This window comes from Geotrypetes seraphini, chromosome 2, assembly GCF_902459505.1.
Source record: "Geotrypetes seraphini chromosome 2, aGeoSer1.1, whole genome shotgun sequence".
Classification (NCBI taxonomy): Eukaryota; Metazoa; Chordata; class Amphibia; order Gymnophiona; family Dermophiidae; genus Geotrypetes; species Geotrypetes seraphini.
This window is the reverse complement of record NC_047085.1, coordinates 139,322,417-139,348,873: the sequence shown is the minus strand read 5'-3', so window position 1 is coordinate 139,348,873 and position 26,457 is coordinate 139,322,417. Positions and strand designations below refer to the sequence as shown.

The 26,457-nt window shown below is 43.4% G+C and overlaps 1 protein-coding gene across 1 annotated transcript in view; it reads left to right on the top strand.

The window, feature by feature from the left end:
- Nucleotides 1-24,101, top strand: part of LAMA3 (laminin subunit alpha 3) — a 509,154-nt gene extending 485,053 nt beyond the window's left edge. Inside the window, exons 77-78 of the mRNA XM_033933874.1 lie at nucleotides 18,019-18,138; nucleotides 23,357-24,101. Coding sequence (XP_033789765.1) covers nucleotides 18,019-18,138; nucleotides 23,357-23,502 — 266 coding nt within the window. The 3' untranslated portion in view covers nucleotides 23,503-24,101. The remainder of the gene's footprint in view (nucleotides 1-18,018; nucleotides 18,139-23,356) is intronic.
- The last annotated feature ends 2,356 nt before the right edge of the window (nucleotides 24,102-26,457 follow it).

The following is a 26,457-nucleotide window of genomic DNA, read 5'->3' as shown; positions in this document are numbered from 1 at the left end:
GCATCCCTAAAGATGTCCTTTGAAGTAGCTGCAGTTACTTTACAGGCCGCGATCTGCAGCTCTTACGCGGCGCGTGCATGTCTGCAGTGGTCACAAGGGATGACCGATAATTTATTGGAGTCTGGGGGTTCTGTCCCTTCGGAGCTGGCTGATTTGGAGTCCGGCTTGGCTTATTTGGCAGACTCCTTATATGATATTATTCGGGCGTCTGCGAAACAGATGTCTCTTTCTGTGGTTTCACGCAGATCCTTGTGGCTCCGTCATTGGGCGGCCGATGCAGCGTCCAAGCTTCGGCTGGTGAGACTCCCTTTTAAAGGGGGTTTATTGTTTGGAGAGGATTTAGATAAGCTGGTGAAGGATTTTGGGGATGCCAAAACTCAGCGTTTACCGGAGGACAGGGCTAGGCCCCCGGTAAGGTCCTCATCGTCTAGACCGCGTTTCCGGGATGTTAGGCGTGCCAGGGCTGGTAAACCTTTTTCCAGGTCTGCATCGGGCCCGTTCTCTGCTTCGAGACCTCGGTTTCAGCAGAGGAGTTCCTTTCGTACGACGAAAGCCTCTTCAGGACAGTCAACACATACCCCAGCCAGTCGCACTCCACAATGACGGGGGCTGGGCTCCCTCCGCCTTGCCCCTAGGGGGTCGGCTTTCGGCATTCCGGGCGGAGTGGGCCACAGTCACGTCCGATCAGTGGGTGTTGGACATTGTTCGCGACGGGTACAAGTTAGAGTTCGCCTTTCCCGTCGTAGATTCTTTCTTGGTGTCCCCGTGCAATGGGGCGGCCAAGGGAAACGAGGTCCGCAGGACTCTTCAGGTGCTGCTCGATCTGGGGGCGGTGGTACCGGTGCCCCCGGAAGAGGTAGGCCGCGGTATATATTCCCTTTACTTCATTGTACCAAAAAAGGGAGGGTCCTTCAGACCGGTGCTGGATCTCAAAGGGGTCAACAGATTCCTCAGTGTGCGCCATTTCCGGATGGAGACGGTACGCTCGGTTATTGCGGCGGTAAGACCGGGAGAGTTCCTCACATCCCTGGATCTCAAGGAGGCGTACGTCCATATTCCTATATGGCCTCCGCATCAGCGGTATCTGCGGTTTGCGATTCTGGGCCAACATTATCAGTTTCGGGCAATGCCCTTTGGCCTGGCGACGGCTCCCCGCACGTTTTCCAAAGTCATGGTGGTGGTAGCCGCTTTTCTACGCAAGGAAGGAATTCGGGTACACCCTTACTTAGACAACTGGTTGATCCGCGCCTCATCCCGACAGGAGAGTTTGTTGGTTACTCAGAGAGTAATCTCTCTCCTTCAGTCGTTGGGGTGGATCGTCAACTTTCCCAAGAGTTTTTTGTCCCCATCGCAGTCATTGCTGCATCTGGGGGTCAGGTTCGATACGGCTCTGGGGAAGGTGTTTCTACCCCGAGACCGGGGGGAGAAATTGCAGGCTCAAATTCGCCTCCTTCTCGGGTCGGCCAGACCTCGAGTGTGGAATTATGTACAGGTGCTGGGCTCCATGGTGGCGACTCTGGAGGTGGTTCCCTGGGCCCGGAGCCACATGAGGCCCTTACAGCAGTCTCTGCTCTCTCGCTGGTCCCCAGCTTCTCTGAACTACAATGTGCGTCTCCAATGGAGTCCTCGAGCAGCTCGCAGCATGCGCTGGTGGCTTGGAGGGGCATGCCGTTGGCCACGCCGGATTGGGTGGTGGTTACAACGGATGCCAGTCTGCGGGGCTGGGGAGCGCAGTGCCTGCAAACGTCGGTGCAGGGAATGTGGTCCTCCCAGGAGGCTCAATGGCCCATAAATTTGCTGGAGTTAAGAGCGATCCGGTTGGCGCTGCGGGCTTTTCAGTCACTGATTCAAGACAAGCCGACCAGGATCTTTTCGGACAGTGTCACGGCGGTCGCATATGTCAATCGTCAGGGGGGCACTCGGAGTCCGCAGTTGGCCGAAGAGGCAAGAAATTTGTTTCGGTGGGCAGAGGGGCATGTTCCGCTTCTGTCGGCGGCACACATTGCAGGTCACGAGAACGTGCAAGCGGACTTCCTCAGCAGAAATCTTCTAGATCCAGGCGAATGGGAGTTGTCGGCTCGGGCGTTCGGCCTGCTAGTCCATCGTTGGGGGTTGCCAGAGATGGATCTCATGGCCTCTTCCCGCAATGCGAAGGTGCCTCGGTTCTTCAGCAGACGCAAGGAAAAGGGATCGGAGGGGGTGGATGCATTAGCTCTCCCGTGGCCTCCAAATTCCCTTCTGTATGTGTTCCCGCCTTGGCCCATGATAGGGCGGGTGTTGCAACGCATCTCTCGCCTTCGGGGCAGAGTAATCCTGGTGGCTCCGGATTGGCCACGGCGGCCATGGTACGCAGATCTGATGCAGCTGTCGGTAGGCGATCAGGTAGCGTTCCAGGTAACTCCGGACTTACTAACGCAGGGTCCAATTTTGATGGAAGATCCGGCCCGCTTTGGGCTTACGGCCTGGCTATTGAAAGGTCAAGGCTAAAAAAGAAGGGATATTCAGAACGGGTGATTTCCACCCTGCTTAAAGCTAAGAAGAGTTCAACGTCAGCCTCCTATGCGAGAGTCTGGAGGATCTTTGATGCATGGTGCGGAAGACAGGGAATTGCGCCTTTCCAGGCATCGCTGCCGGCTATTCTGGCTTTCCTGCAGGAGGGCGTAGAGAAAGGGTTAGCATATAACTCTTTAAAAGTTCAGGTAGCGGCCATTGCCTGTTACAGAGGCCGGGTGGCTCGCTCGGCTCTCGCGTCGCAGCCGGACGTGGTCCGTTTCCTCAAGGGGGTTCACCATATCCGCCCGCCGGTCAAGCGAATTTGTCCATCATGGAACCTTAAGCTCGTCCTTGGGAAGTTGCAGGGGGCACCTTTTGAGCCCCTGTCAGCGGCTACTTTGAAAGATGTCACACTGAAAACAGTTTTTTTGGTGGCGATGGCTTCAGCAAGGCGAGTATCGGAACTGCAGGCGCTTTCTTGCAGAGAACCCTTTTTTGCGTTTTTCGGAGACTGGGGTGACGGTGCGTACGGTGCCGTCCTTCCTGCCTAAGGTTATTTCTTCCTTTCATGTGAACCAGAGTTTGTTTCTTCCATCCTTTCGGAAGGAGGATTGGGGGAAACGATTTTTGTCTTTACGGCTACTGGACGTACGCCGTATGCTTCTCCATTATTTGGGGGTGACGAATGATTTTCGTCGGTCGGACCATCTCTTTGTCGCGTTTGCGGGTAAAAACAAAGGTATGGCGGCGTCTAAAGCGTCCATTGCGCGTTGGGTCAAGGACACGATTGCTTCGGCGTATGTGTTGGCAGGGAAGAAGGTACCGGAGCACCTTCATGCTCATTCCACTCGGGCTTTGGCTACATCTTGGGCAGAGTCCGGGGGGATGTCTTTAGAGGAGATTTGCCGGGCGGCCACGTGGTCGTCGGGAAATACTTTTTCAAAGCATTATCGGTTAGATGTAGCGGCCCGTTCAGAGGCGAGTTTTGGCGCTGCAGTGCTGACAGAGGCGGCATTGGCGTCCCACCCAGTTTGAGTTTGCTTTGCTACATCCCACTAGTCTCTGGATTCATCTGCTGCTTTGCTATGGAAGGTAAAATTATGGTCTTACCTGTTAATTTTCTTTCCTTTAGAAGCAGCAGATGAATCCAGAGCCCCTCCCCAAGTGCACTGTCTGTGTGTAGGGTGTTTGGTTGATTGGTTTAGTTGGGGGCTATGGTTGGTAAGTGTATTCTTTCATTGCTGAAAAAAAAAAAATATATAATAATAAGAAGAGAAAAACACATTTTCTACTGGAATGGAGTTTTGTGGCTGCTCATTATCCTTTCGGGATGCTTGGGCAAAGTGCATAACTGAATCAACAGAAGGAACACCAGGCTTTAAGGCCAACTGTTAATCAGTTCTCTATCTCCACCTGCTGGTCGATGTGAGCTATACCCACTAGTCTCTGGATTCATCTGCTGCTTCTAAAGGAAAGAAAATTAACAGGTAAGACCATAATTTTACCATTTATTTGTTTTTATAATTTATAGACCGCTTAAATCTAAGCAGTTTCCATAAAAAACATACATAATATTAAAACAGACAGCATATATCACAGATTACGGCTATTACAGTAGGAATTAACATTTCATAGAACTAATATAGTACTATATTGCAGCCACAAAGTCAAGTTCTTCCTTTACTTTTTCTCTCACATTGTCATATAGCTATAGCCATAACACTTTTATCAAGCCGCGCTAGCGGGGTTAGCACGTCAGATATTTCATCACGCGCTAACCCCCGCGGCAAGCCAAAAAACTAACACCTGGCCAATGGAGGCGTTAGCGACTAGCGCGTCAGGCGGTTTAATGCACGGTATTCCGCGCGTTAAACCCCTACCGCACCTTGATAAAAGGACTCTAAGACTATACATTTTTCAGTAATATGGTATTATCAAAATTACAATATAGGAATAAGTGCATTTGCTAAGGCTAAAGTGCTCTGTCTTTCTAAATAACCTCAAGTGCATTGACCGACCTAATAAATTAAAACGGATGAATAATGAAAAAAAAAAAAATTACAATATCAGACTCGTAGTTCTCTCTTTCTTTACGTCTCACTCAATCTTAATTGTCTCACTCAATCTTAATATTACTAGATAGCTGTAACAAAATCAATGTCCTCTCACCTCTTGTCACAAGGAAAGCGTCCACAAATTGTGTTTTCAACATTTTCTTAAAGTTCAAACGATCAATACAAAGTCTCAAAGTTCCAAGGAGAGAGTTTGAAAGCTTTACCCCAACTATAGAAAACATACGCTCTCGATCTTGCATAATGAACTCTATCTTTCTCAGAAATCAGTTTCATCCCTCCCTCAGCTCTCAACTTTCTACTTGGTTGATAGATTTTCCAAAGACTTCGAAACACAAAGGGAAAGATAATCTGGTGCACAGTTGAAAGTACTTTGTAAGAAATTTGTTGCTGAACTGGAAGCGAGTGTAGTTGTTTTAACACAGGAGTAATGTGCGCTATCTTTGGTATACCGGCAATTAACATTGCAGCAGAGTTCATCAAGTGTTGCAATGCCTTACATTTCATCTTTGTCAAACCTAGGTAAAGCATATTACAATAGTCCAATCTAGTCAATATCAATGCTTGAACCACAGTAAAATCTTTGTATCCACTGCCTCCACCAGGAGGCCATTCCACTAATTCACCACCCAAAAAGAGATCTGATGGATCCAAATGATTAAAAATACAGCAAGGAAAATCATTTATAAAGCCATAAAATTTGACCATGTGACACACATTTTAAAAGATGCCCACTGGCTGCCTGTAACACAGAGGTCCAAATGAACCACTCACCTGCATTTATCAACAAACTTTTAATACCATATACTACGGCCAGAACTTTTAGATCTACTCATCAAAATCTTCTTGCTGTTCCATCTATACGACAAATAGCGTACGACACTACAAGGAAAACAGTTTTTGCAGTTGTTGCACCAACAATGTGGAATGCCCTTCCCACCAACCTTAGGCATGAAAGCTGTCTTCCAAAATTTAAATCGGGTCTTAAAACCTTTCTTTTTAAAGATGCCTTTGGAACTTAAATTAGACCACCCTCATCCGAATCTTTGCAATTAACAGTTCTTCTCTCCATTGTTTGTTCACTCTCCTGCTCTCTCTTTTCTCCATTTCCGTCTTTTCCCTTCTATTCCCTACCACATTCCATTTATGTCTGCTCCTTTTTATTTTAATATGTATCCATACCCCTCCTCTCCTACTGTGTCATGTCTCATGTGTCATGCTTGTTTGTCCTTCGTAGTTGTTTCAAAATACAATGTATGTTCCCCATATTAAGTTTTTATTGTACATGGGGTTTTTTTTAAATGGAAACTGCTTAGGCTTTATAAGTGGTATATGAAATAAAATAAACTTGAAACTTCATGAAGTCAAATTTCCCAGAGGCATAACCAGACCTCAAGTTTTGAATGGGCCACAAGAAAACTGGGTATGCACATATAGTCTCCACATTCCCCATCCACCCCTCCCAGCACCAGCTCAAAACATTAAAATAGTAACATAGTAGATGATGGCAGATAAAGACCCGAATGGTCCATCTAGTCTGCCCAACCTGATTCAATTAAAATTTTTTTTTTCTTCTGGGCAAGAATCCAAAGCTCTGCCCGGTACTGTGCTTAAGTTCTAACTACTGAAGTCTCCGTCAAAGCTCACTCCAGCCCATCTACACCATCCCAGCCATTGAAGCCCTCCCCAGCCCATCCTCAACTAAACGGCCATATACAGACACAGACCATGCAGGTCTGCCCAGTACTGGGCTTAGTTCTTCAATATTTACTATTATTTTCTGATTCTAGATCCTCTGTGTTCATCCCACACTTTTTTGAACTCTGTCACCGTTTTCCTCTCCACCACCTCTCTCAGGAGCGCATTCCATTAAATACCTGAACGTGTACACAGTACCAATAGCTGCTGCAAATAGGAAAGGGAGGTGTTCTTGCCGCCAAAGGATCCCCACCAGCCATAACAAGAACATGAGAATTTTATACCACAGGTATTTCCTTAGGTTACTCCTGAGTCTGTCCCTTTAAACCTTTATCCTATGCCCCCGCAATCCAGTGCCTCCTTTTCATTTATTTATTTAAAAAATTTTAAATACCGTTTAAACCTAAACAATTTACATAATTTTACATACATAATTCTATAAAACAAATAAAAACAAACATGAACAAATAATCCTCAGAAAGTCAGCAGTGAAGAAAGGAGAGCCAGAAAAGGCTTATACAAAGTCATAAAACGTTTTCCAAAAATCAGCATGCATGGAGAATCAATATCTAAAAAAAATGCATTTACGAATAACTGCATTTTAAGTACTTTCCTGAAGTTGCCCTTATCACAACATCTTCATAATTGACTCACAAGTGAATTCCACAGTATAACCCCTGCACAACAGAAAGCCATTGTGCTGGTCTCAACATATTTTGGATTAACATTTGCTTTTAGTAAAACTGAGTTTTCAGAACGCAGAGATCTATTTGGCAAATAATTAGTCATCTTACTTTTAATAATTCAGGTATAATACCATACAAGAATTGATGACAAATAATTATTACTTTATACTGAATTCTGAAAACAACTGGCAACCAATGTAGTTTTTGGAGATAGAGTGAAATATGATCATATTTCGATGTTCCCATTATTAATCTGGCTGCTGCGTTTTGAAAGAGACTCACCCACTGCACATTTATGCCACAGATTTATTTAAACATTTGTGTCATATATTTCTCTCCTAGCTTTATTCCAAGTATATAGTTTCATAGTTTATTTGAATTTTGATTAAACGCTTCTCCAGGGGTACAAAGCGTTGTACATAGTAATTTTAAAATAGATAGGAGACGAACATATGAAATAATTAAACATAGACCAACAAAACAAACATACTTATGACATGAAAACATTGGGAGAAAAGGGAAGAACTACAATTTATTACAAAAGGAAAATATAATAGGGAAGATCTTTAAATTTGTCCTCATACACTTTATGTATCAGATCACTGACCATTTTAGTAGCAGCCCTGTGGACTAGATCCTGGATTACAGATAATCCTATCCTGCAGCATTCATTTTCAGTGGATAGAATTGTGGACTACAAATATTGCACTTCTTTGAGATGTAAGTTCAAATCAAGGACTATCCTGTTACTACTACTATTAATTATTTCTATAGTGTTATCAGATATATTAAATGCCCTTATTAAACTGGCCAACTTGGTAGCTGGATATCAATTGGCACTTACATATCTAAAGGCTGGTGCTGAATTAAGATTAGTAATACTATTTATGGGAAACAGCACAATACCTGACATTCATATAATATATACCTCACTAAAAATGCCCTATTTTAATACTTAAATACACTTTGTTATATAATTTCAATCACTGATTAAAATACATTACATTACATTAGGGATTTCTATTCCGCCTGTGCCTTGCGGTTCTAGGCGGATTACAATAAAGATGATATCTGGACATTTCCAGTAGAATTACATTACAGGAGAAGAGTAGATTACAAGTAACAGTGAAGAGTTACAATACATTCAATATCGCAGCAGATATAACGTAGCCACGGATTACAATAAGGAAGATATCTGGGCATTTCCCGTAGAATTACATTACAGGAGAAGTGTTAATTACAGGTAATAGTGAAGAATTACAGTACATTCAATATAACAGGAGATGTTACATAGCAACTGAGTCAATTTACAACTGGTGGAGAATAAGAATTACAATATATTCTAGATTATAAAAGATGTTACATGAGATGAGTCAAGTTTCTTCGGATGGAGAGTAGCATCATATGCCTATATGTGGAGGTGTATTTATTGTTTTGATGATTGCATGATGTTGGTTAATTAATGTTGATGATATGGACAGTAGGGGTGTTTAGTTTGGGTTGGATAAAGAGATTCTATTCCCAAAGGAATTGGTTGGTAACTCATTAGATGGCGGTTTAGATTGATGGGAGATATTTTTTGAACAGTAGTGTTTTTATTTCTTTTCGGAACTCTTTTATGTCTGTAATTTCGATCAGTAATTTTGAGATGTCGGAGTCAATATTAGCTGCCTGTGTCCCTAGTAGGTTATCATAAAGTTTCTTACGTCGAGTACCATTGAGAGGAGGGTAGGTGAAAATGTTCTGTGTTCTCCTTCTTCTGGATAATAGATAGTAGTGAAAGCGGTTGTTTAGGTAGCTGGGTGCCGCTCCGTGGGTTACTTTGAATAGGAGACAGTAGAGTTTGAATTGTATTCTTGCTTTTATTGGTAGCCAGTGAGATTCTGTGTATGCTTTGGTAATGTGGTCGTATTTGCTGAGTGAGTATATGAGTCTGAGGGCTGTGTTCTGGACGGTCTGTAGTTTTTTTATTGTGTTGATTGGGCAAGGTAGGTAAAGGCTGTTGCAGTAGTCTACCATACTTAGCACGAGGGATTGGACAATGATTCTGAATTGGTCTTTATTAAAGAATTTTCTTATTTTTCTCAGATTTCGCATTGTGAAGAATGCTTTTTGGATGATTTTATGGATTTGTGTTTGCATAGTGCAGCATCTGTCTAGTTGTATTCCCAGGATTTTGAGGGAACTCTGTATTGGGTATTTGATTGAGTTTACTTCCAGTTCTGTTAGGGATGGTTTTTTGTCCTTCTCTAGTAGTAGGAATTTAGTTTTGTCCGTGTTCAGCTTCAACTTATGATTTGTCATCCATTTTTCTACTGTTTCCATTGTAGTTTTCAGGCGTCCTGTGGAGATGGGGTCTTGGATGTCGAATGGAAGGAGGATGGTTATGTCGTCCGCATAGCTGAATGATGTTATGTTTAGGGCATCTAGGGTGCTGCCTAGGGAAGCAATGAATAGGTTGAAAAGTGTGGGAGAGAGGGGAGAGCCTTGTGGCACTCCGCAGGGGTTAGACCATGGTTCTGATAGTATTTCTTTTGACTTGACTCTATATGTTCTTGTTTTAAGGAAGCCTTGGAACCAGTTGTGCACTTTACCTGAGATTCCTATTGCGTCTAGAATCTGGAGAAGTAGGGAATGGTCCACTAGATCGAAATAGTATTTTTGTTTAAAATTGATGTGCTCAGTACACCTTCACCACAGCCATATATGAAGATATTAAGACCATGATTTAAAGGAACATTCATGGCACCATCATGTTCCCTTTTCCCTAACCAGATTTTCTTCTATATGGCTTTTCTTTTTTTTTCCAATTTTTTATTCATTTTTTCATCTTACATCAAGTGAACAATATTACACCAATTAAATCATACACATCACTTGAAATTCTTATCTATTGTCATCTTAAAAACATAAATTAAACCCTTCCCCCACCCTCCCTTTTCACCAGTAATATAAATCAAGCATATCATACATGTGTTATAATCAAAAAATATTGATTAAGACCAATAATATAACTATATATCCCCCCTTTCCTATTAACACTGCATACTCCAAATTGGGAAATTATATGGCTTTTCTTAATATGATCTTACATAGGCATTTTAGCAAACAAGCAATTGGCCAAAGTAGTTTTTGTACTTATCTGACTCAGTCAATTCCGCTCATAGGGCAGTATACAGTATAGTATTCAAATTGGGTCTGGATCCGATGTGGCAAAACTTCAACACAAAAAGTTCTCGTGATTTATAATCCAAAGTGTTCATGATTCATAGTCCAAAAATATATACAGATCTTGTTGTTAAACTCATTCATTCAGTGACTCCTTAATCAATCACCTCTAACTCAAGCTGAGTTTCGTTTATCGTCATCAGGGAGGGCCACAAGTTCTTGTTGGAAGGAGCCTAACAAAGACTCTTTCATATCTTCCACGGCTGAGTTAAGATTATTCAGATAAATTTAGACCTGGCTAAACTCTAACTGTGATCCTGGAAAGCCTCAAAACCCATCTCTTTTTATATCTGGGTAACCAGTTGGTCAGAAAAAAATGTGACCAGCCAGTGGATCGGGGTAGGGATTTTAAAACAACAGGATTTTTGTCTGGGGTAACTCCAAAATTGACACAGCAAATCTGTTGAATATTGATACCTAAAAGAAAATTCTCTTATTCTGCAACCCACTGGTTGCAGTTAACAATTCTTGCATTAGTTGGCTCGTGCAGTTTTTGCCCTATGCAGTTCAATGAAAGGCAGACATTGGGCACAAACTCTACATTCGTTAAACATACCCCTTAATGTTCTTTAAGTCTTATTAATATGTATTAACACAAGTTAGTAAACAAGGGCCCGAATTAGATATTACAAGGGAAAAAAAAACTCAACTTATGACCTACAAAGAAACAGGGATGATATTTTACGTTGCAAGTTTCTCTGATTTAAATGGCTTTAGTTGAGACAGTAAAAATTGATATTCAGCCATTACATAAAAACATAAGGACGTAAGAAAAGCCATACTGGGTCAGACCAATGGTCCATCTAGCCCAATATCCTGGTTCCACGGTAGCTAATCCAGGTCACAAGTACCTGGCAAAAATGGAAATAGTAGCAACATTTCATTGTACCAAACATTTTTAAAACTTATAATAAGATGCTAGCAACCTCTGAAATAACTGGTCTTCTAGTCTATTGAACTGTTTTTGGATTAAGTTATTCTGGGCCACAGCCATCAGTTTGAACACAAATAACATTCTCTGAACCACACTCTCTGTAAGATAATGAATAGTGGTTTTGCCGGATATAGGGACATTCTCATAAATGTTATATTTCTGTAACAATAAAAAGACATTTTGGCTGGGCTATAGAGATGGATAAAAAATATTTCAAATCTCCAATATGAGCTCTAATTTGAAACTATTGTTTGGCTATCAATTGCAATTATGGAAGCTATTCATGTATTTCACAATCCTTGGCTTTAAAACTCATCCCTTAATGAGAAGCATAGCTTCTTCCTCGAGATACTGTATATACTTCAAGAATATAATATGCTTCATATATAAATATATGCAACTGTGTATGACTGATTTTTTGAAGTTGTGTATTTTATACTATTTTTGGAACCCATTTGAATTATTTGCACAGAAAATAAGCCAATGGGATGAAAACTAGAATAGAAAATTTCTGGCACTCTTTAAAATATCGCAGATGCTGAGATTAGCCAGGCCTTTTATGTATAGAAGCATTAGAATAAGTATGTTGTATAATTACTCCCAAATGAGCCTGTCGCTTTTTCCTCTATAATGTTACCAAAATCCAACCTCTCCTTTCGGAGCGCACTGCTAAACCCCTTATCCACACTCTCATCACCTCTCGCCTAGATTACTGCAACTTTCTCCTCTCAGATCTTCCACTCAACCATCTCTCTCCCCTGCAATCTGTTCAAAATTCTGTTGTATGATTTATATTCTACCAGAGTTACGATGCTCACATCACCCCTCTCCTCAAGTCACTTCATTGACTCCCCATTCATTTCCAAATACAGTTCAAACTCTTCTTACTGACTTACAAATGCATTCACTTTGCAGCCCCTCGATATCTCTCCTCGCTTATCTCCCCCTATGCTCACCTCCCCCAAGAAGCCTGTTCATCGGGTAAGTCCCTTTTGTCTGTACCTTCCTCCTAACACTGTCAACTCCAGACTGTCCATTCTATCTTGCTGCACCATATGCCTGGAGCAGACTGCTTGAGTCAATACGTCAAGCTCCGTCTCTAGCAGTATTCAAAGCCAAGCTAAAAGCACACTTTTTCGAGGTTGTTTTCAACTCCTAACTCCCACCGTAAGATAACTATGTCCATCTTATCATTCTTTCTGCAAGAAACTCCCAAACCCCTATCTTTCCTAATTAGATTGTAAGCTCTTCTGAGCAGGGACCTTGTATTATATGTTGCATGTAAGCACTTGCGAATGCCTTTCAACGCTATAGAAATTATAAATAGTAGTAGTCGTGAGTTAATGTCATATTCGCTAAACAGAAAATTTATAAACAAATTTTCATGATTTCAGTAAAAAACAAAACAGATATATGCAAATATGCTGTGGCATAACATAATATAATAAAGCATAACATTTGCATACCGCATTACCCTTCAGATCTATAGGGTTTAAGAAAAGTAAAATAATGCTACAAAATGAAATACGTTTTCAGTCTTTCAAAACTTTTTGCTAAATAAAAAAAGTTTTCATAGTGTCCTAAAATTTTGATATGATGTAGATGTAAAGAATAATTGACGAAAATCAGTATCCCAAGTAGTTTCTCGAAATGACAGTAGTCGATTATGATATCTTTTATAGCGACAACCTTTGGCCGATGGAAAATTAAAAAGGAAAGCTATCCGAGTAGAACGTCTATGATGGAAAAAAATAAATTGATCATCTAAATAGGCTGGAGCTGTACCAGATATTACTTTGTAACACAGGCACCCGAACTTGAACTGCACTCTAGCTTCCCTGTGTCATGTGGTCTGATTTTTTTAGTTTAAAAATCAGACAAATTGCTGCATGCTGTATCAGTCGAAGTCGAGCCAGGTTTTTGGACTTGACTTCCAGATGAACAATATTGCAATAGTCCAGAGTACTCAGGAAAAAAGACTGAACCAATAGTCTAAATGATTTGTCATCAAAGTATGATCTAACTCGTCTAAGGGCCTCTTCTATTAAACTGCGCTAGCAGATTTTTAGCGCAGGGAGCCGCGCTGAATGGCCCGTGCTGCTCCCGATGCTCACAGAGTTCCTATGTGTGTCGGGAGCAGTGCAGACCATTCAGCGTGGCTCTCTGCGCTAGAAATTGCTTTCGCAGTTTCATAGAAGAGGGGGTAAGTTTACAAGCATAATGAAGCATTTTTTTTTACCAAATCTAAGTGGTGTGTTTTCTCAAATCTGGGTAATTGATAATGGTAAGTTGCTTGACTTTTCACAGTTGCAACATAAATTTGGTCAAAATAAATCACAAAGTTTTAGATCACTGTTCTTCAACCGGTGCCGGTCCGCAGGAAATTTCTGCCGGTCTGCGCAGGGCCGGCAAGATTAAGGTGACCATAGGTCTCATTTCAGACCTCCTGTCCCGTTGTCACCACACACAGCTTCGGGACAGTGTCCTGAAGCTGTGCTCTGGACAAAGTTACAAGAGATCATTTCCTGTCCCTACCTGTTGCACGCAAAAAAAAAAAAAAGCCTCCCTCCTTCCTTTCCCCAGGTTGGCTGCTATCTTACTGCCCTGCTGCTGCTGCTAAAGCCGACAGGAAGTCTTCTTTTCGACGTCAATTCTGACGTCGGAGAGAACGTTCTGGGCCAGCCAATCGCTGCCTGGCTGGCCCAGAATGTCCTCTCCGACATCAGAATTGACGTCGGAAAAAAGACTTTGTGTCGGTTTTAGCAGTACCAGCAGCAAGGCGGTAAGATAGCAGCCGACCTGGGGAAAGGAAGGAAGGAGGCTTTTTTTTTTTTTTTTTTTGCATGGCAGGGAGGGAAGGAGGTAGGCAGGCAAGCAGGCTGGCTTTGGACAGGGAGGGAGGGAGAGAGGTAGACAGGCAGGCAGGCTGGCTTCGGGGGTGGGGGTGGGGGGTGGGACAAAGTGTGGAAAGCAGTTAGAGGGACATAGGAAGGAGGCACTGGGTGCACTAAAGACATGGGAAGGATGCCCTGGGGGCACTAAGGACATGGGATGGAGGCACTAAAGAAAGGAAGGGGCACTAAGGACATGGGAAGGAAGCACTGGGGGCACTAAAGACATGGGAAGGAGGCACTGGGGGCACTAAAGACATAGGAAGGGGCACTAAGGACATGAAAAGGAGGCACTGGGGGCACTAAAGGCATGGGAAGGAAGCACTGGGGGCACTAAGGACATGGGAAGGAGGCACTGGGGGCACTAAAGACATGGAAAGGAGGCACTGGGGGCACTAAAGATATAGGCAGGGTCACTAAGGACTTGGGGAAGGAGGCACTGGGGCACTAAAGACAGGAAGGGGCACTAAGGACATGGGAAGGAGGCACTGGGGGCACTAAAGATATGGGAAGGAGGCACTGGGGGCACTAAGGACATAGGAAGGAAAGAAGGAGGGAATAGAAAGGGACAATTCTTGGGCCTGAATGCAGAAAGAAAGAAATGAAAGAAAGGATATACAGACAGAAGGAAACGCAACCAGAGACTCATGAAATCACCAGACAACAAAGGTAGGAAAAATGATTTTATTTTCAATTTAGTGATCAAAACGTGTCAGTTTTGAGAATTTATATCTGCTGTCTATATTTTACATTATATTTGTCTATTTTTCTATAGTTACTGAGGTGACTGAGCTCGCGGAGATGGGGTGGAAACGGGGTTTTTAAATTTTAGTCCTAGTATTTGCCGGTCCACAAAATAATTCTTTTATTTCTGCCGGTCCAAGAGTGTAAAAAGGTTGAAAAACACTGTTTTAGATGGTTGCAACTCAAGCAGGCCATTCAGGTGGGGTTCCCTGAATGGAAAAATCTTTATAATCAATATAGTTTGGAGTTCTTATGCTTTCAGATGGACTTCCTGGGACACCAAGCCGCACAGTGGTATAAATTGATAGCTGGATTTATAAATAAGAAACCAAAAACAGGTCTTAGGGACATTTAGAGTATTGAGATTAAGCACCAAATTTTTGCATCTCAATGGCCACGAATTTGTACTTGAAGGATGGAGATGTCAGCATCTATGAGACAAACATGGTTTTTTCTGTTACATAAAGCATTCTGGACCCCAATTCGTTTACAAAAGTTGGATAGCTCCAAGTCGAATAGATGTTGGCATTGTCATCTCGAAGCAGGTACTTTAGATCATTTATTATTCTATTGTCCATTTATTTTAGCTTTTTGAAAATCAATATGGGACCAAATAAATTGTTGGTTGGAAAATCCAGTGGCATTGTCCTATGATACTGTGTTATTTGTCATGTCAATGAGGGCTAAAATCCAAATATCATCTAAGAACAACAGGCTTCTACTTATTATGACAGGGGTTGCCATACAACAAATTACGAGCAATTGGAAAAATTGGAAGAGGCTTAACTATGGTTTTTGGTGAAATTCCTTATGTCATATGTATAAAATGGAAAGAATATTAGCCACTCAAAAAGGAAATTTCAGGAGATTTGGGAGGTGTGTAGGCAGATTGATAGGCTTAAGAACGATAAATCCCTGGGACAGGATGGCATCCATCCGAGGATCATCAAGGAACTGAAAGGGACCATAGCAGAACTGCTTCAACTAATAGCCAATCTGTCGATCAAATCGGGAAAGATTCTGGAAGACTGGAAGGTGGCGAATGTTATGCCGATCTTCAAGAAAGGTTCGAGGGGAGATCCGGGAATCTTCAGACCTGTGAGTCTGACCTCGGTACCGGGAAAGATGGTAGAGTCACTGATAAAGGACAGCATCATTGATCACCTTGACGGACACAGGCTGATGAGGACCAGTCAGCACGGTTTTAGCAAAGGCAGATCGTGTTTGACGAACTTGCTGCACTTCTTTGAGGGAGTAAACAGATAGCTAGACAAGGGCAATCTGGTCGACATTGTATATCTGGAGTTTCAGAAGGCGTTTGAATGACTATTTCGGAAAATTGCGAGCCATGGAATCGAGGGTGAAATACGTGGATTAAAAACTGGCTGGAGCATAGGAAACAGAGAGTGGGGGTAAATGGACAATACTCGGACTGGAAGAGCGTCAACAGTGGGGTGCCGCAGGGCTCGGTGCTTGGAACTGTGCTCTTTAACATCTTTATAAACGATCTGGACATAGGTACGACGAGCGAGGTGATTAAATTTGTGGACAATACGAAGTTATTCAGAGAAGTGAAGATGCAGGGGGATTGTGAATATCTGCAATGTGACATAATCAGGCTCGAGGAATGGGCATTGACATGGCAGATGAGGTTCAACGTGGATAAGTGTAAAATGATGCATGTCGGTAACAAAAATCTCATGCACGAATACAGGATGTCCGGGGCGGTATTTGGAGAGACCTCCCAGGAAAGGGACTTGGGAGTTCTGATTGACAAGTCGATGAAGCCGTCCGCGCAATGTGCGGCAGCAGCAAAAAGGGCGAACAGAATGCTAGGAATGATAAAGAAGGGGATCATAAACAGATCGGAGAAGGTTATCATGTCGCTGTACCGGGCCATGGTGTGCCCTCACCTGAAGTACTGTGTCCAGCACTGGTTGCTGTAAATGAAGAAGGACACAGTACTATTCGAAAGGGTCCAGAGAAGAGCGACTAAGATGTTAAGGGGTTGGAGGAGCTGCCGTACAGTGAAAGATTAGAGAAACTGGGTCTCTTCTCCCTCGAACAGAGGAGATTGAGAGGGGACATGATCGAAACATTCAAGGTATTGAAGTGGATAGACTTAGTAGATAAGGACAGGTTGTTCACCCTCTCCAAGGTAGGGAGAACGAGAGAGCACTCTCTAAAGTTGAAAGGGGATAGATTACATATAAATGTAAAGAAGTTCTTCTTCACCCAGAGAGTGGTAGAAAGCTAGAACGCTCTTCCGGAGGCTGTTATAGGGGAAAATACCCTCCAGGGATTCAAGACAAAGTTAGACAAGTTCCTGCTGAACAAGAATGGGCGCTGGTAGGGCTAGTCTCGGTTAGGGTGCTGGTCTTTGACCAGAGGGCCGCCGCGTGAGCGGACTGCTGGGCATGATGGACCACTGGTCTGACCCAGCAGCGGCAATTCTTATGTTCTTATGTTCATGTCTAAGTATAATTTTTTCCCTTTTAAAAATTCACATCCGGGAAAGAGGAGGAGGGAGGTTTGGTATGATAACGAATTTTGGTATATAGATATGGGAGTCATGATAGATAATTTAGATGTTGGAAACTGTGACTGATTAGGGGGGAGAGGGGATAAATTCTGATATGGTTATTAATAGAATTTTAAGTGTGATATTTGAGTATAAAATGTTGTATTTACTGTAACACTTATTGTAAGTTTTGAAAAGAATAAAGAATTGGAAAAAAAATCTGGGTAATTTATAGCCTAGACAGGGGTGTCCAACCTGCGGCTCCATGAAGTATTTTGTGCAGCCCCGGTCAAGGGCGATGCAGTGTTTTCCTCTGCTACCCCCGGGTGTTTACTGTCTTGCCGGCTCCCTCCTCTGTCTTGCTGCAGCGTTTGCGCACTTGTGCGGCCCCCAGAAACATTTTTTGGGGCCAATGCGGCCCAGGGAAGCCAAAAGGTTGGACACCCCTGGCCTAGAGAGTATAAGAATGATTTTAAATATCTTGCTGCATTATCATTTTCATTCTCCAAATGTCAATTAATGTCTCCTAAAAGCAGGCACTGTATGAGTTGAGAACAGGCAATGGAGGTCTATTTATGATGTTGTAGTAGTGGTGATCAGAAGAGGAAGAAGAAAGATGCCTTGCAAAAGAGGAGAAACTGCTATTGCCACAAATAATGACATTACCACTGCTCCATATTAATGCATACAATGAATTTCAGATATCTGAAAGGAGCATGAGCTCTCTAAATATTTTGCCAATGTTTTACAGTATTCCGGAGGCAGAATTTGGTTCAGCTAGATGTAGACACAGAGCGCAACCACGCCGTTGGACCACCAGCCCCATTCTCCACTAGCGTCAGAGTTCCTCTCTTTTTGGGAGGAATCCCAGGTAGGCAATTGTACCTCCAGCCACAGAGCTGTTGCTTTAGATTTTCTAGAACTCAAAGGGAGGCACTCCAGTCCTTTCACACAGCTGTGATCTGATTCATGGGAACAGGCTATATTGGTGGTTGGAGCCTATTTGAAGGAACAACAAATGCCCAATACTTGGCCACACGTTGGCTAGTCAAAGGACTGAGGGTTGACCCCACTGTATTTTTATTGAGTTATGAAGTGTTCCAATGAGGTTTAATTTTGTGTTAGTTTAAGTGAACCATGTAATATAACAACTAAAGAGGAAGGGGAGGAGGGGAAAAATAAATGAACAATGTACCAACAAAATTCTCCCAATGTAATATTGGGAGTTTTGTTGGTAGGTAGATGTGGAGAGGCATTTTCAATAGGATATCTAAGTCTGACTTTGGACATTTTGAGAAAAACATCCAAAAATTGGGTGGAGAAAATGTTCATTTTTGAACCCCATAACACCTTTGTTTTTTTGTTTTTTTTAATGGCCCAGCTTGACCTTTTGTCCAGTTAGGCATCTATCTTTTTGTTTTTTTCTGAAAATGCTCCAACTAGATGTCTAATTCTTTTTGCTGTTAGTAGAAAAAGTCCAAAACAAGCCTTTTACATGTAGGAGGATGGCCAGCATTTTTAATGGACTGGCCACACAGACATGCCAGCAGAGCAGTTGGGCACCCTAGGTGGCATTGCTGTGAACTTCATATTAAGGGCACCATAACCCCTGTACATTATATGGTAAGCCCTCCAAAACTCTCCCAAAACTGGTGTAGTTTGTGGGGGCCATATTTTCAACCCTGCAGTGGTTATATGGTCAGTTTGGGTACCTTTTTGGCCCTTATTCATTTTAAAAACAGGTCTAGCCCAAAACATCCAAATTGTGGCCTGGATGTTTTGTAAAATATTTCATCATCACTGTAAAATGTCCAAGTGCTAAGCCCACCAAAACTCGCCCCTTAAGATTTAGACACACTGGAGACAAAATGACCAGAAACAGTTGTAGAAAGTCAGTTTTGAAAATGCCCACTTGGATGTTTTGACTAGTAAGATGTTCAAGTGCCGGTTTATGCCATCTTTTGGACATCTTTATTGTTTGAAAATGAGCCCTTAAGTAAACCATTCATTTTTGTTTCCATTTCAGCCTCAACATTTCTGTATGTTATGTTCTAAGGCACTGTAACTTTAGCACTATCCAGTCTTAGACCATTTACCTACTTAGGGCTAGATTTAAAATTTGGATGCCCAAGAGCACTGTGTGGGAAGATGCTTTGCCCCTCCCCCCCTAAAAAAAAAGCATGCCAAGGTCATATTATTTCTCCAGAAATCACTAATGGGTGTGTGGTGGGAGGGAGGAAGACATTCACTTTCCTCCAGAAATCACAGAGGTCCTACACCCCAATATTTGTGTCCACACCTTCCTCTCACCTCTGGATCTGCTGCTACCAGTTATAAGAGGCCAAAAAGCTCAGCATCAAATTTCCTCCGTATGGGTTTCCTGTTTTCAGGAGAACTCTATACAAGGGGGCAGGGCTTCTTCAAAGCCTGAGAATATGTACCAGCTCTAAGGCCTCATGTTGAGTCTTTAGAAACTTGTTACTGCTTCTGCTCCTTTTTTAGTAGCCAGTGGCAGCAGAAGACAGCAACAGCAGGTCTAAGTCATCAAAACTTGGCACCAGAGTTGTTTGCCCTGCATTACCTGTGGTTAAATTTGGGCCTTCATCCAGTGGAGCACCCACAGAACAAAGAGCCATTGAGCTCACAAAATACCTACTAGGGGCTACAACATTTGTCTCTGTCACGCCACCATCAATAGGAAGACAGAGCAAGCAACTTTCAGATGAGGAAGATCTTTTATGGATTAAGACCCCAGTTTCTAATCCAGTCTACACTAATAAATGACAGGGACTCATTACCAGCTCACATGCTTCACTCCTCTTTCCTTATTGGAAGAATATAAGTTTAGCGCTGGCCAATCAGCAGGCAGGCTCAGCAGATCTAAACTAGTAGTAGAAGACCAATGATTGATGTAACATAAAAAAAGAGTTTTAGCAAAAGTTGGTGCTATTGTTCTTGGTGCTGCTTTTTATATTGTTAGACACTGGAAGTATCTACTGCCACAGACACTCCCCCTCCCCCCCCTGCCTCCCGATATTCAGTAGAAGGTATCTGTTTATCTCACGTTGAATCCCGGCTAGTTCAGTGAGTGGCTAAGTCACACAAAATAGCTATCCCCATCAAAATTTATCAGCTGGCTGACTAAGGCATGCAGCCAGATAAACTTGACTATCTTTAGCCATTTTGCCTTAGCCAGCCAGCCAATGAAAATTGAGTTGGCTGCCTAAGTGTGAGCCGCTGACCTTTGTCCTGGATATTCATTGCCGAAGCCATAGCCAGCCCCAAACATTGAATATTTGAGATTGCCGTGCCCCATGGGAGGCAGCTGGGCTGCCTCCCACAGGCTAAATATCAGGCCCTTTTACTTTCATATTTCTAGCACACAGTAAAACAACCAGTGACTTTTTGTTGTGACGATTATGCATGTCAAGTAGTTATGTCTGAATGGGTAATGCTGGAATTTACTGCTCTTAAGTAGCTGGGGTACATAGCAGTGAAGACTCCTAGTTAGTGGCGTAGCGAGGGTAGGAGGTGCCTGGGGCAGTGGTGCCCCTCCCCCACACCCTCCACTCCCCCTCACACCTTCCACGCCTACTCTCCCTTCCCCCCACGTACCTCTGTAAATCTTTGCCAGCACGAGTGGCTTCTCCAGCATGCTGCTCACGCCAGCGTTGGGTTTCCCTCTGACATCACTTCCTAGCCACGGTGACCCGGAAGTGATTCAGAGGGGAACCAGGCTGGTGAGAGCAACAGGCAGGAGAAGTTGTTCGCACTGGCAAAGATCTACAGAGGTACGGGGGTGGGTAGGGACGGCACGAGCATGGAGTGGTGGGGTGGGGGCAGAGAACTGCCAGCGCTTCCATCGAGACAGCGGCTGCGGTGGTCCGCCCTCCCCCTCCTCCACCTTTACTACGCCACCGCTCTTAAGTGTATTATGTGAATCGTGTATGCAAGATCCTACCAGAACATTACTAGCTAAATCCTAGCCTTGATTTGCCTTCTGTATGAAAAAAGATAGATGGTAGAACAATTCATCATTTTCAGCACTGTTTCTTGTTTGTATTTGGCAATGAAATTAACTCATAAATACATAAACATTGCCATACTGAGACAGACCAAAGATTCATCAAAGCACAGTATCCTGTTTTCAACAATGCCCAATCCAGGTCCCAAGTATCTGACAATCTCAAAAGAGTAAAATGCGGCTTAGCCTAAGAATAAGCAGTGCATTTTCCCAAGTCCATCATAATAATAGTTTATGAACTTTACTTTTAGGAGCTTATTACAAACCTTTTTTAAACCCTGTAAGTTAATTGCTTTACTACCTTCTCTGGCAACAAATTCCAGAGCTTAATTGCACTTTGTGTTAAATGGACTTCTTAGTAACTCCATTGCATGCCCCATAGGTCCAGATCCACTAAAGACAGTGACTCAATTGCTGTTGGCCAATTCTCAGGCTGATTTTCAAACAGCGATTGATTCACTATCAAGTTTGCATGCAAATGATTTGCACGGAGGTGCAAATCATTTGCATGCAAACTCACAAACTCAACCACTAAGTGAGCAATTGAGTCGGTGCAGAGCCCTGACAGGAGAAACAGCCTCCTGTCACTGATGTCAGGGCTTCTGCCGGTTTGTTTGTTTTCTTTTTTTTTATGGCACTGATATTTTGCGTGTATTACACACGCAAAATATCTGTCCCCCCAAAAAAAGAAAAAAAAAAAATCCCCCACCACTGTCAACGGCCCTCCCCGACGACCTGACAACAATTGCATGCCCCCCTCCCCCGACAATTGCAGCGACCCACCCGAACCCCCAAAAGATGGCAGTAGGGATGCCCACTCCCTCTTGCAATAAGGCCCTACCCCCTCCACCCCGAAGAAAAAGGCAGGAGGGATGCCCATGCACTCCTGCCTCTCAAAGTTGCCTGCCCGCTCCACGAAGAAAAAACAAACAAACACTAAATGGCAGGAGGGATGCTCACTCCCTCCTGCCCGCAAATACCTCCCTCCTCCCGAAAAAAAACAGCAGGAGGTATACTCCCTGCCATCGGGCCCAACCCCCTCCATGTCATCGCCCCCCTGTACTTTTAAGTTGGGAGCAGGAGGGGTGCCCAGTCAGACCCTCCTCCGGCCTCCTCCTGCGTAATGCAGGCCTTAGGCCCCTTCCCGGTGCATCATGTGATGCACAGGGAGAGGCCTAAGGCCCTGATTGTCTCAGGCACCTCAGGCTCCTCCCTTGGGAGGGTCCTGAGGCATCTGAGCCAATCGGGGATTTCTTTAGGGAGGAGCCTAAGGAAGTTCCTGATTGGCCAAAACAATGAATCGTAAAATCTGATGCAAAATAGCCAAGCAAATGTTACTGAATCAATCACTTGACTATTTTGCATGGGGTTTTACAAATTTGCATGGCCAGATCGGAAAATGGGCGATCAAGGGGGAAAACATGCAGTGGGCCATTTTGTGAATCGGGTTGGTTAGCAGCGATCGTCGCTAAACCTGTGAAAACAGATTTAGCGATGATCGCTGATTTTATTGAATCGGGGCCATAGTTTTTGAACTTTTGGAAAGAGTAAACAATTGATTTATATCGATCTAGTCCAGTGGTTCCCAACCCTCTGCTGGAGGTCCACCAGGCCAGTCGGGTTTTCAGGATAGCCCTAATGAATATGCATGAGAGAGATCTGCATATAATGGAGGTGCCAGGAATGCAAATCTGCTCCATGCATATTCATTAGAGCTATTCTGAAAACCCGACTGGCCTGGTGGTCCTCCAGGACAGGGTTGGGAACCACTGGTCTAGTCCACTCACTGATAATTTTAAAGACATTTATCATACCTTCCCACCTCACTGCAGTTTCTGATAAAAGAAAACGCCTTTGAGCTTGCCAAGTTCTTGAATGACATGGAGATGTGCATTGAAAAGTGCTGTAACACCTGAGCATGCACAGCTCCAGTCCCTTCATCTTGGTCAGTCAGCCTCTTGCAGCATGCCAAAAATACTTTAACCGCAGCAGTTTTGAATCCTGTTCCTGCAACTGCCAAACTAAAACACCATTTTTTCAAAACCTCTTGTGTTTTAAATTACAGCAGGCATGAAGATACCCTGGCTTCCCATCCACAATTCCTTTGTTGGCTGTTTGCAGAATATGACGATAAATGAAAAACCTGTGCACCTCCACAAAATTTCAGGGCTTCATGGTGCAGTCGGCTTAAGCAGATGTCCTGTCTTTTAACTCTGACTGTATATTTGTATATGAAGAGCTATTTATGTACACTTGGTAAATCTTGCATGTCGATGAATATAAGCTGGGTGTATTCACTGATCACGATCACTTTGTTCTGCTGCTCCTCTGAGCTGTGCGCAGACCTGACTTTTGGCTTCTAAGATAAAAGACTGTGTGAACATTAACTAAAAAAAAAAAAAAAAAAAAAAAAAAAGACTTATTTTGAACCACCTTCCTAAAATGTTATGGCTGCTTGAGGTAGTCGATTGCAGAGCAAAGTGTTTCTTGAGGTTGTAAAGTGGTGGTGGTACTGTAAAGAGGGTGTGTTGCATGCCATCACTCAAATGCTGATGCAGCCTCCTTTCAGACTGCACATGCTGCCCTTCCCCTGAAGAGGAAGGCTTAATGTGCCAGACAAGGGCAAGGAAGGAGGGTACTCAGCGATGTTAGACCATTCCCCTCCTTTCTGTCTGTAGCGAGAAAGCAGGCTTGTTGTTTATCTCCAGCAAAAATGCAATGGAAAGCCCTTTAAACTGCAGTAAAACCCTTGGGTTTGTTAATGTGCTAAATATTTTGAGATCAAATAAATGTGTTAATTTTGTTTTTAACTTCCTGTAGTCCATTTGTAGTTTCTTTTAGTTTTCGGCCTGCATGCAGCAGGTTGGGTCTGGTATTCAGATTTCTGACTGCTCTTTGGGGAGGAAGAACGATGATGGGGTTACCAAGATGATAAGCATAAAAGCTTCATAAAGCCAAGAGAATTGATTTATCTGGGCATTTACTTCTAAACCAGTTGAGCCTAAATATGTGGCTACAGGGCCCTCAGTAGGTGTTTCTTTGGCAAACAGGGTCTGATAACTCAGTGTGCTACATAACCTTGTCCAGCAAATAAAGTTTCAATGCACTACTTTTAAGTGCAGTGGCATTAATGTTTAGGCCCTAGGCAAGTCTCCACATTGTAATATATTTAAAACAAATGAGCACCTGTACTTAAGCCTCAACATCTAATTATATCATATTAGTGTGGAGGGGTTACACAATCAAACATTCTTGCTCCCTTTCTATCCCTAGACCCCTGCAAGCACTCTCCCAAGCATTTAACTTCCAGCACCTGTCTGGCTGCTTACTGCTTTCTGTGTACAGTATTTTAGTCTGTGAGTTTACATAAGGGTGGAGGATTCCATTGAGCCAATAGGAACCTAAAGACACCAAGAGAAGAGGGCCAATGACTGGTGTTTGTTAATGATGCTACGCCAGGGGTCTCAAAGTCCCTCCTTGAGGGCCGCAATCCAGTCGGGTTTTCAGGATTTCCTCAATGAATATGCATGAGATCTATGTACATGCACTGCTTTCAATGCATATTCATTGGGGAAATCCTGAAAACCCGACTGGATTACGGCCCTCAAGGAGGGACTTTAAGATCCCTGTGCTACACCAATATGTCTCCAGAGAGTTATTGCAGCCATAGTGAAAGGCCACATTAACAAATTCCTGTAAGTTTCTGGGCAGGACCAACCTTGAATATATCTGACTGAATCCCTTCTAACCTACCCAAGCTAAATACAAGCCTAATTTGCTTATGACCATGGTCTTAACACCCAGTTCTAGGGCCAATAATGGACCAGATTTTCAGGATATCCCTAATGAATATGCATGAGAGTCTTGAATACCTACAACTTCCTAAAAACCTGACATGTTGGTGGCCCTCAAAGAAGCAGAGTAAGGAGGTAGCCTGTGCTTTATCTCATCCATATTGTGGCCAGGCCAGGACCCAGGTAAGTGGGCAAACCCGGCTCAGACCGCAGGCAAGATTTATTTGTGCGTCTTTTATATGGTGGGTGGAAGAAAATCCCGGACACCGGATTTCAGAACCAAAACTCTACCAGGTTTATTAAAGCACAAGAAAGAAAAAAAAAAACCAAATTCCAAAATGAACAATTATTTCTCCCAGGTATCACTTATGCCATTTCTTCTGCTTAAGTCCAAACCCTTTCTCTGGGCTTTAGTTCATGCACTGGACAGTCCTTGTCAGTGAGGAAAAAAAATATATAAATTCAAATCCACATCAACCTTTCAGTTTCTCCCAGGTTCCCTAGGTCAGTGGTTCCCAACCCTGTTCAGGCTAGCCCTAATGAATATGGATGGAGCAGATTTGCATGCCTGGCACCTCCATTATATTCAGATCTCTCTCATGCATATTTATTAGGGCTATCCTAAAAACCCGACTGGCCTGGGGGTCCTCCAGGACAGGGTTGGGAACCACTGCCCTAGGTCACCCTCCTTAGGGCTGCTGGCTTACATTCATTCCAGTTCTTGCCAGCACTGGCGAAGCACTACAGGTGCCAGCCTATCGCTCAAATACTTCTCAGGCAGAGAGAAAAAAAAACATTTGCCCTGCTTTCTCTATCACCTCGTCCCTTCTAAGGACTCTCACAGCCCGGCTGTGCAGGCTGTGTGGAGCAAGCCTCCCTTTACCCAGGTCTTCAGGCCCTACCAATATGCTCCTCTAGTGTCCTGCTTTAGTCTTTTGAGACCTGGGTGAATTGAGGTTTATAGAAATCTTGTTTTAATTTGGCACTGCTGCCTTGGCAGTACATGCAGCCTTCCTCTAGCTCAGGCTTCTTGTAGGCAGCTTGGACTCATTACTGGGAGGAAGAAAACAGCTTCACACTGCTCATTCATAGGTCCACGTCTTCCTCCAGCACACATTCTTCTTGGTCACCTTCCCCACTCACTATTGCAGGGACTGGAGACTTCCATTAAGTCCTCCACTTCAGACTTTACCACCCCTCCCCCACTCTGAGTGTTTGGGAATTTCCCTAAGTAGTTTTCCTCCTCAACATAACTATCTTCCAGCCCTTCACCCCAAGGCTCAATTGGAAAGCTATTGTACCTCTCTGGAGTCAGGCTTTCTGTCCTTGCTGGCTGGCTTCGTGGAAAACCTCTTTTCTGGGGGATAAGAGA